This window comes from Lynx rufus, unplaced genomic scaffold, assembly GCF_022079265.1.
Source record: "Lynx rufus isolate CCGP_SWC_20201006 ecotype Redwood Valley unplaced genomic scaffold, mLynRuf1.p SCAF_23, whole genome shotgun sequence".
Taxonomy (NCBI): Eukaryota; Metazoa; Chordata; class Mammalia; order Carnivora; family Felidae; genus Lynx; species Lynx rufus.
The window spans coordinates 8,691,043-8,701,636 of NW_025814838.1; the positions used below are offsets into that span (position 1 = coordinate 8,691,043).

The 10,594-nt window shown below is 44.3% G+C and overlaps 1 protein-coding gene and 1 long non-coding RNA gene across 3 annotated transcripts in view; both read left to right on the forward strand.

Annotated features, from left to right (window-relative positions):
- The window catches only part of LOC124518003 (uncharacterized), a 37,347-nt gene extending 36,549 nt beyond the window's left edge, over positions 1-798 (forward strand). The window contains exons 7-8 of the long non-coding RNA XR_006963608.1: positions 438-510; positions 675-798. This is a non-coding gene — a long non-coding RNA (uncharacterized LOC124518003). The remainder of the gene's footprint in view (positions 1-437; positions 511-674) is intronic.
- A 1,737-nt stretch (positions 799-2,535) lies between these two features.
- On the forward strand, positions 2,536-10,318 carry LOC124518083 (transport and Golgi organization protein 1 homolog). Of its 2 annotated transcripts, XM_047087896.1 has the most exons (10): positions 2,536-2,631; positions 3,300-3,360; positions 3,468-3,503; positions 3,587-3,654; positions 3,778-3,872; positions 4,875-4,957; positions 6,406-6,556; positions 8,222-8,306; positions 8,481-8,619; positions 10,164-10,318. In XM_047087896.1, exons 1-10 carry the CDS (start codon positions 2,543-2,545, stop codon positions 10,197-10,199), a joined length of 843 nt encoding a protein of 280 aa, XP_046943852.1. In that variant the 5' UTR covers positions 2,536-2,542; the 3' UTR covers positions 10,200-10,318. The 2 variants fall into 2 exon arrangements, with proteins under 2 accessions (XP_046943852.1, XP_046943851.1); XM_047087895.1 differs by lacking the exons at positions 6,406-6,556; positions 8,222-8,306; positions 8,481-8,619; positions 10,164-10,318 and having other exon boundaries at positions 4,875-6,084.
- Positions 10,319-10,594: the final 276 nt, after the last annotated feature.

Sequence of the window (10,594 nt, forward strand, 5' to 3'; positions counted from 1 at the left end):
GGGCCCCTGGGAGCCAAACCTCCATCCTCACAAGGACCTGGAATTTCACTTAGGACCACCCTGAGGAGTTTTGCTATTTCAAGGACTAGCAAGTGTCTTTTATTTTCATAGCTGGGTAATTACCACCTCATTCAGCCCTGCCCTCCCAACATATGGAGAAAGTGCCCCAAGACAGTTGAGAGATGAAGGGCAATAGCCAAATCGTATACTGCCCTCCTCCCTTAATGCTGAACAATGTTCAGTGTGAATATTCCCCTAAGAAAGCCATTTGTGAGCTCTTTGACTTGAACTATATTCCATGTTCTTTGCCTTCTCATTGTTATATTTGTGCTTTGGGATCTTTCTTTGTTGCCATGCATAGTCTGCTGTGTTAGGTACACTCACATTGTTATGCGGTTAGTATTTCTTGAATGTCTTTTTTCATACCTGTCTTAAAGTCACAAGATGCGAACGGTCGATTTGAGGATCCAGAACTGAGAGCCGTGATGTCCAATAACTGTGAACTGGAAGGTATGTTGTCTGTTGGGGAGAAATGCCCATATGGTGGCAATGAGTTTGTTTTGGGAAGGGAAGGAATAGCTTCCTGCCTTCGTGGTACTTGCCCTTTTCCTGTCACCCCAAAACCAAGTCTCATGTCATGTGCACACACAAAAATAAAATTCATTTCTTGACAGAAAGTAAAAAGGCCCTGGAGGATAAGTGTAATGCATTGAGGTCTGCGAAAGCAGCCAAGGAAGCCAAAGTCAGACAGTTGAAGGAGAAAGCAGGCATCCTTGAAGAATTCTATGAAGAAAGAAAAGTGGCTATAGAAAAGTAAGATGTTCGTGTGATAAGAGGCCCAAGTACTGTTGTATGAAGGCATGTGGTGGCCAGTATAGGTAAATGTGTTTCTTTTAGAATTGGATCCAGAGTATTTTTGCCAAATGCATTCAGTACAATTGTGCCTGCCCTTCCTACCTTGCTTTCTGTAACCTGCATTTTCCTTTCTGTCCTTAGTGCTTGCCACACGTTGTTGTGTCATGTACATAGGGTGGACGAGGGAAGGCATTAATCACATTGATACCTGGATTCCCTCTGGATCCATTTGCATTGTCCTATAGGTTTCAATCCCATCACATTGTCCTATCAGCCGGGAATTAGGTCATCTTTGTTCAGCACCAGACTTGGGTCAAAAATATCTATGGGAAAAATGGAATTATCTTGCTGTAGAAACAATGGACAGTGGTTTGGGATGCCATCAGTACTGGATCCCTTCATCCAGTCTGCAAGTGAGATTTGCATGAAGTGTGTCTCATGGGTTCATTACAAATTTGGTGCACCACTCACATGTTTCCTCTTTTGTCCAGTATTTTCTTTTGTTCTCTGGAGGAGATCAGGGACCTTAAAGTCCCTCATTCACATTGAAAAGTAAACTCTTCCTTCTCTTCCGTGAGACTCAGCTTTGTGTTAGTCCTTCCCACACGTGGGGTGGGGGCTTCTCTGTCTCACTTACATCTTGTTTTTGTTACTTTGTAAGCTCTGACCACCTCTCTGTCTTTACCCCCTTACAACAGAGCCACTACATTACAGCCACAGACCAGAAAGCATTTGCTGAAGGACTGCCTGAGAGGCCAGAAGGAAATGCATGTGCCTTTCTCTGTCTAGTGCTTTTGCTCAGTTTCTAAGAGTCTTTCAGTTTTGCATGTGATTCCTGAGTATATCCAGTGCCAAGTTGAAACCCTTTAAAGCAACACCATGAACTAAGTAGTCTGAGGGCAACACAGCAAACCAGACTTTTGAAGCATTGCCTTTTGCTGCCTTCACTATCAACAAACTCCGTCTTGTTAAAGACTGGATTGACTCCATGAAGTTGATAGTTTTCCATCTGAAATCTATTTCCTGGAGATAACAGCCTGACTGTGGGACAGTTCACATCATGTTATATTTCAGTAGATATTGCCACTCTAAGATTGGCCTTTTCCTCCACCAGGATCTTTGAAGGAAGAGGCAGGGGTTATACTCCTGTAACTCCTGTGTGGGAGTGATTTGCAATGCTGGTGAAACCATGTCCTGGAGGGCTATCTTTCATACTGAGTGTCTGTGTCCGGGTACAACTTTTGGACTGAGACTCAGTGCATTGCCCCATGGAGGTATAAGGCAATGATGATCCCCTGCTTCATCCTAATGGGTATAGCTGGTCAGGCATAGTTTTTCACGTTGAACCGAAATGAGCCTTCACCATCTCGAACAAAAGACCAACTCTAGGAAGGCACAAAGTGCAATGTTATTTGATGACTTTATGATGAAGGAGTAGAAGCAGAGACCTCGAAAGACCGCTCTGATTGCAGGTGACTTGGCAGCAGACAGAGGTTGATTTTTCTTTAACCTTAAATGGGGTCTTCATTTCTCTGATTGTGTTGTCAGTCTGTGCATCTATGGGAGGACAGTGTAGGGATATTTGAATCTAGGCCTTCAAGAGAGCTGGGAAGTTAAAAGGCAGAATTTCTGGACCTTGGCTCCTGGACTATGTATATATCTTTCTCATCCTAGAAAGCTGGATACGATGAACTGTGAACTAGCTGCAGTGAAGAATCAGATGGCAACTGCAGAAGAAAATCTGAAAATAGCTACAGAGGAAATACACAAGTACAAGTGAGTTCAGATACTAATTAGCAAAGGCTCATGAAACCCCTGTTCATTTCTTAGTTTGAACCTTGGTACAATGGGTGGACTCCATTAACGTAGTATACAAACACAAATTCAGAGGACATATCTATAGGGAATTAACAGATAGAAAAAGATACCTATTAGAAAGAATAAAGCAATTAAGTTACTAAACATTTCCACATCTCCAGTGCTGGCCTGACCATGTGGAAACTTCATCCATGCCAATATTCCTGAGGGGTGGTGTCAAATGTCATAATCTATAGGAAAGCAGTTTGTTATAGGATGAAATCATACCCATCAACATGGTAGTGCCATTTGATGGCCTTGGTCGTTGCAACCCTGGGAAACATGGTGAGTACAAAGTTAAAGGAGAATAGAGCTTTATGATGAAAGCACTTGTCATATGATGAAAGATTGAACATGGGAAGGAATTCAACAAACTCTGAACTCTGTAGGCAGGGAATAATGAGTAAGGAAAGGATGGAACAGTCACTTTGGTCCTACTGTACATTTATAATTATGTGAAAAGTGTTTCCTGTGTAAGGATAAGTTGTATTAGGAGACAGATATGAAGTTGATGGGAACATGGGCAGATGATTTAAAATCCTGCGCACTATTAGGCCTTATTTGACGAACGCAATTGTAACTCACAGGCAACAAATTGAACAAAGACGAGAACAGCTGCAACGGGCAGAGCTCACCTTCAGACACCAGGTAACTTGAGTTCTGCCTGACGTATTAAACCCTTAGCACCTCATGCTGGTGAGTGTAGTGGCCCTTGGAATCCCTAAACACGGGCTTTTCGTTGTTGGCTTTTTCAGATCGCAGTTTATGAGAAGACTGCTCAGCACAACTGGGTAAGTGTTTTCTTTTTTTCCTCCTCTGTCTCTTTGGTGCACAGTCTGGCATGACTGAAGGTGGATGTGTTTTTCTCCCCCAGATCAAGACTCAGATCTGGGAGAGGGCGATGGCGGAGGAGAGGAGGGAGGCGGCCCACTTGAAACACAGGTGGGTGATCTTGACATGTGTTTTTAATGGTGTGTCGAGGGATGACAGCTGTGCTGTTTAGTGTCTTGTAGAGGACGTGCTGTTGCAACTCTTATGGAAGTCCATTCTTTTTCTGTATCCAAGACTGGACATGATGGAAGGAAAGAGGCCGCTTGAGGGATACATGAGGCAGAAACCAATGCCTGGAAGACCACAGACCCAGAACCCTCCAAGGAGAGGTAAGGAGCGCATGGTGATGTGCAGCAACCTAATTTCTGCTGCGTAGCCTGTTCCTGGGGCCTGGAAAGAATCACAAGCACCAAGGACATCAGGTTGTCTGAAGGGGTGATAGGAGGGTGCCCCAGGCAGTGGGGCACTTGTCCCTGTGACTTGTGGAGCTTATGCCCCTCCCCTAACTGCGGACCCTCCCACCTCCTCCAGCATCCCCTAACTAAAGAGATGAGTCTGGAGAGGTGACATGCCATCATGTCACATGGCACATAGGCCTTATCCTTCTTCCTACCTTGACTCAATTTTATTTTAGTTTTGGGGGGGGGGAGAAGGTCATTTATTTACTATTTTTAATGTTCCTTTATTTTTGTCTTATTTTTTCTGAACCCTATTCTTACATTCCTAAGTTCAGGTTCCATATAGCTTAGTCCCCTGATGCTATCAGTGCAAGTCTGAAGCTTCAGTGCTAAATTCCCACAGTTTTACTTTTCTCATTAGTATAATATCAGTCAAGTATATTTCTATTCAGAAATAGTTACATAATACCTGCTCACATGTGGAAGGCAGCTTATAGAGAAGCTGGAAGATTGAACAATTCGCCTGGAGCCAGAAGAAACACACCCATGCTCTTCTGTGGAGGGTTTTTTGATGTTATCCCAATCAGTACTCTCATTTTTATTCTTGTCTGTAATGAGATGGTGAGTTATTAACCCTAATGTACATTGAGAAATGGCTATTTTGGTGACGCTTTCCAGATTTCTGTTTGAACTGACCTGTTGCAAGTTATTTGACGAATTATGAAGAACATGAACCAGGGCCCTATGGTTTCTTCATTAACAAGATAGGATGGATCTCCCCTTATCTTTGGGGTCACCTAAGGCTTGTGGGTTACTCTCTGCCTCTCCTCATGGTCTGAAGTGTGGGGAAAAGTTTAAGATGTCACAAAATGTGGTGTTTGTTTGAATTCTGCACAGCCTATTAAAACCGGAATAAACCTCCATCCCTTCTAGAGCCTTTAGCCGATCCAGAAACTGGTGTCGCTCCCGTAAGTCACAACGACAAACACTCTACCAAAAATGCAGAAAAGGACAAGGTAAACGCTGGGGCCATTTTCAGTTGTAAGTCTGTTGGGAAACCGTCTTTTGCAGTACAGCAGGCTCTATGGCCTTCTCCCTGTTTTGTGTGTTGTGTGATATGTCTGCCTGTTTCTGTTTTCCAAAGGCACAGCCTTAACCCAAGAGTCTACAGGCTCCTCTCTTTGCAGCCTATCATCGTTTTCTGGAACGGTAGTAGCCAAAGGAACTTAGAGGTTGAGGGACCTATGGCTTTTCTCATGTGTTCTGGAGATAACACTCCAGGAAGATACACTGCACTCCATACTAAAGTCTCTAGGCTCGTTGACTACTACTATACCGCCTCTCTGTGGGATCAGTGTTGTTATTTTCCTCTTTCTGGTCATGTGATTAACATGTTAAAGCTATTTGTTAATTGGAAATGCGGAAAGACTTCCCTCTATCTTTACATTGTGTGCCTTGTACAACTTAGAATGCACAAAGTCATTGTCATAACTCACCACCTTCACCACCTTCACGTCTTTGTTGGTAAATGAACTGTTGGGAATCCTTTAAAATGTATCTTAGGTAAAAACATTCTGAACATGAGGTCCTTCAGTTGTGTTCATATGAGCAGGTTCTGTTTGTCTCCAATCAGTGTTAGAGCTGATACCATCGCTTATGACACATCCATGGAAATTTATACCAAATCAAAACACCTTTGCATTAATTCTGTTACAGGAATTTCAACCTCTTTTTTTCCATAGGGTATATATTACTCTGTGTCTTGTACTGTGCTCAAAATCAGAATTCCTTATGAATTCAGGTAAACACATGTGGGCTTAGTAGTCATTGATAAGTAAAATGTTCCTCACAGCAAACACTTTCTCAGTTCCCCTGCAAGACTCCAGGCATCCCCAACTCCCCGGTGGTCTTGTGGCCTTTGACAGCAATTCCAGAGAGGGAAGACCCCTTTTGCGGGGAGGGAAGCAGAGGGGACAAAATAAGGAGCCGGCAGGAAGAACTTTTCCCCAGTAGTAGCTGTGATTTCGTGTGCAGAGAATCAGGTGTTTATTTGCACGCAATTTTTTTTGTGTTTGGAATATGCCAAAACCAGAGCTTCTATAGTCACTGTAGTGGAGGGATGCAGGGTGATCCTGGACATAGATGTCTGACTGTCTGGAATATGCTACTTCATTAGACTGGAATTACTTCTTTGATTCCTCTAAGATGGCATCATTTTGTTCTACATTCTAAGACATGGGCAGGGACAGGTGGTGACCGTAGTTTAACCTCCAGCATTTATTTGCCTAAGCTGTAGGCGGTACCCAGTGGGAGAGATGGGGTTTTCAGGTACTGATGCTACTCCCTTGGATCCTGGTGGCTGAGAAGTTGGCAGGTGCTGACATATCTTGTCTGGGTTTCAGCTGCTTTAGGTACTGGTTTTCTTGTCTGGCATATGCACATAGCTGTCACTTCTGTTCTGCAGGGCAGCGTGGATCCATGGGGACCTCCTCTGTTAACTGGAAGATTCTGCACACCCTACCCTAGAGGTCCCCCCATGGGCTATAGGGCATGTCCACCTCCTGAACCTTGGTGGCCCTGGGGACCACCCCGGACCTCTCTACCTACACCGCGTGGTAAGATGATCTGAGCAGTATGAGTTGACTTGCAAAGCACCTTCATCTAAGTTTTGTTGTTGTTGAGTCTTGGACAAGGTGCAGAGGTAGTACCACAGACCATTGCAATGCGAGGGAAAAGCGTTTGCCGCCATAACCACATTCCTTGAGTTTCTCTTGATCGACATATCATCTTTGTGTCATTTCCCACACCCTGTGTTGGTACAGGTGTCTCTTGTGGAGATGGAATGGGGCTGTATACACAAAAGCAGACATAGGGCTTCAGCAGATGTGTGCTGTACACAGTCCATGTGCTGGGCTATGGGAGGCATGAGGCTCAGCCTAAGGTATATCTGTCCAGGTGAGCCACCAGCCATCCGTAGTTGTTTGATGAGTTATGAAAACACCTGAACCAGGGCGTTTATGGGTCTTCATCAAGGTTTAAGGGGTGGTTCTCCCCTCTCTTGGCACTGTGTCTGTTTTGTGTGTTGTATGATATGTCTGCTTGTTTTTCTTATTTTCCAAATGCACAACCTTAACCCAAGTGTCTATGGGCTTCTCTATTTTCTGCCTGTCAACTCCTTATAGTAAGTTTGGAAGCCAAACGTATTTAGAGGTGAGGACCTTAGGACTTTTCCAGTGTGTTCCTGGAAATAACCCAAGGAGGATGACCCCACACTCCACCTGGAAGTCTCCTGGCATGCCTCATATTTCCTGGACCTCCTCAATGTGGAATCATTGCTCTTGCTGTTTCTTCCTTTCCTGTTTCTGTCTAGGGGATTAACGTGTTCACAAAATCTAAGGTTATCCTTATGGTTTGAAAATGCAAACTGCCTTCACTCCAACTTATATTTTTGTATGTGTCATTTAGAGTGGTCTTAGACAAACTAAATTTCATACCCATCACCCTTCAGCCTTTTTTTTTTTTTTTTTTTTTTTTGGCAAATGTGCTGTCCAGAATCCCTTCAGGTGTGCCCTGGGTATGAATACTCTGAACTATTTTTGTGACATATTTGTCCTAGAAAACATGCACTGGAACATGAGTGGTGGAGAAGAAAAAATCCATAATTACCTGCATTGTACTTCCCCACTGTGTCCTTTATTTGTGTTCCCATGAGCAGGTTCTCTTGTGTCCTGGGTCACTCTTACAGGTGAAACATGGACATTTACAGCAGAAACAAATGTGCTTTTGTGTTAATTCTGTTATTTAGAATTTCAGCTGATTTTTCTAAAGGACACAATTACCTTGCAAATTGTACTGTACTTAAACTGAGAAGTACTTCTGAATTAAAATAAATTAGCTAAGCTTAACTAACATGTATAGGTAGCATGTTTCTCTAAGAATATGCATCCAGATGTTTTTCAGGACCTCAGGATCCCCACCCCTCTATGTGTCTCTGTGCCCATAGATAGCACTTCTAGAGAGGAGAAGACCCCATTGTCGGGAGAGAAGTAGATTGGGCACTTGCGGGGGCTTAGAGGCAGAGCTTTGAGCCACGAGGGCTATGATTCCATGTGTGGAGCCTGGGATTGTCATTCCTTCTCATTCTGAAGTTCTTCACATACAAATAAGCAGCCTCTGTGGTGGAGGGGGATGAGAGGTGGCGGGTGATCCTGGACTTAGATGCCTTCCTATTGGGAATATGCTATTTTGTTAATTTGGCATTCACACCATATATCCACTAGGACAAGAGCCCTTGCTGTTCTACATTTGCAGACATGTGAGGACACTAGTTTATCCCCATAGCATCCATTACCCACTCCAAAAACTGTAAGTGGAACCCAAAGTACGGGTAGAGGCTCCCTGGCGCTGATGCTGCCCTCTTGGAACCTGGTGGGGGGAAAGCTGGCCGGAGATGAGCACTGCTTCTTTGGGTTTCCACTTTTTGCTGGTGTTGATGCTCTGTTCTGTCCTATGAACACAGCATTCGTTTCTGTTCTGCAGGCCATTATGTATGCAAGAGGGCCTGGTCCTTTCCCAGGATGGCCTTGCAGGCCCTACCACATGGACCACCCTTCATCACCAGCCAAGGGCTGTGGGCCACCTCCCTCTCCTCCACCAGCTCCTCCACCTACTCCATTTGGTAAGATGACCTGACTGGATGAGTGACTGGTAAAGCACATGCATCTTCTTCATGAAAGACTTGGTGGGAATGATGTAATGATGGTTCTGAGTCTTGGCAACCCACCTGCAAACCTGGCTGAGGACACTGTAACATATCTCAAGTTTCTCAGGACTTACATACAATGGGCTGTGTCATTTCCCTGTAATGAGGTGAGCTATAGGTTTCTCTTGTCAAAAAGATAGAGGATGTTTACACAAAGGCAGTGGTATCAGAGGTACTGGTGTGTTTTTTACAGACACAATGTTGTGGGTTCTGTGAAGGATGAGGTGCACCCCTAAATTTAGGTGCCTCAGGTGTCCTGTGTGAAATGGGGCACATGCATTATATGACACAGGTCTTGTAATCACCATAATGGAAGCACCAGTGAAGGAATGGGGGAAACCTGAATCACACAGGAATAGAAGGAAAGTTGTGGAAGGTAAGCAGAGTTTGAGGAGGTGTGGAGGAGAGGGTGTTGGGGACAGTAGGTTGCAGTTGGAAGCCATTCCTGGCAGGGCCCACAGCCTGGGCAGGGAGCTTGAGGACAGCATGAGATCTGCAAAGAAGTGCTTCATGGGTGCAAGCACAGTGTACAATGCAGTCATCATCTCCAAAATGTCAAAGTTACCGCAGTGCACATAGTTCATAATCTAAATACAGTTTGTTGTTTCCCTTGGGTTTCTGAAAGGTCTGGACACGTATGAAAGAATGTGCTGGAGATTTGGGAAATTAAACTTGGTCTTAGGAAATGCCTAAGTTTGTGTGTCTCAGTGAGACTAAAGGGGAAGACAGGTTGTAGATCAGTTGAGTGGCTTCTTTGGCCTTCAGCCTGAGTCAGACTCTTAGTGGGGATTCAGGGTTGACCAGAAGCCGCCCCTGCTGGACTCCTGTCACCACACACCCGCATCTGCTGTCATCACCCTGCCTGCCAGTTTGCATCTCCGAAACTTCCCTCACAATATCCTGAGGCTTTGCCTGTGTTCCTGCTGTCTCATCCCTAATACCAGCTCTCAGCGGGGCCATCTCAGAACCTCAGCTTTGTTATCTGAGAAACAGGGATAGTGTTGGGTTCTGAGATCAGTATGATGAAGAGGTGACAACCACATAAGGAATTTGTAAAATAAATGGGATGAGTGGGCACTCACCCTCCTCAGTGTGTAAATGAAGGTATCTCCACACAGAAGCTCATCAAGAGATGTTCATTCAATTCCATTAAACTAAGAGTATAATGCCTGAGGCTGAGAGATTGGCAATCCCTGTTTCAAAAGATACAGCAAAGACCCCTGTGTTTTCCCTATTAGAAGTCAGGTCCTACTTCACACAGGAGGAAAAGATGACTATGAGAAAGTGTACATTCAGGGATCTATATCTAAGACCTGAAGACAATCATCTTCCATTACTGGTAGACACACAGATGCAGCCACACAATTAAGTGTTCATCCAAGGTATATTTTCAAGGACAAAACGCATAGAGGAGAACAGAAGATCCCATTGCTATAACCCAAAATCTCTTTGCCTTTCAGGACAACTTGAACTTTGAAGAGGACCCTAAACTGTGACCAATAGGCTGTGGCAATGTGATATATTGAGAAAAGTTGTCTGATACGCGTATTTGAATGAATCCTTTCCCCCACCATTCCTGTCCCCTCTATTTTGTCTGTACTCGTTTCCTGTAATAAACCCATCACAGTTCTGCCTCTGTGTCAGTGTCTGCTTCCAGGAAGACCTACGGTCATTCTATTTCGATGCACACAGTGTGACTCCTGTATACACTGTCACAAACAGGTAGAATCTACAGTAATAGGGACAGAAGACAAGTCATTATTTGAATTGTATTGATTGCACATGTCTCCCTGGATCCTTCTGGGGTGGTGGACACAACCTTCATCTAGATCTGGTGATGGTTGTGTTCACTCCTCAGTAGATACTCACAAGCACACGGCACCTGCTAGTC

Coding starts and splice junctions, on each gene's coding strand:
- LOC124518083 (XM_047087895.1), top strand. CDS start 2,543: ATGAACTGTGAACTAGCTGCAGTGAAGAATCAGATGGCAACTGCAGAA. Junction 3,504..3,586: donor AGACTGCTCAGCACAACTGG/GTAAGTGTTTTC, acceptor TTTCTCCCCCAG/ATCAAGACTCAGATCTGGGA. Junction 3,873..4,874: donor CCAGAACCCTCCAAGGAGAG/GTAAGGAGCGCA, acceptor CATCCCTTCTAG/AGCCTTTAGCCGATCCAGAA.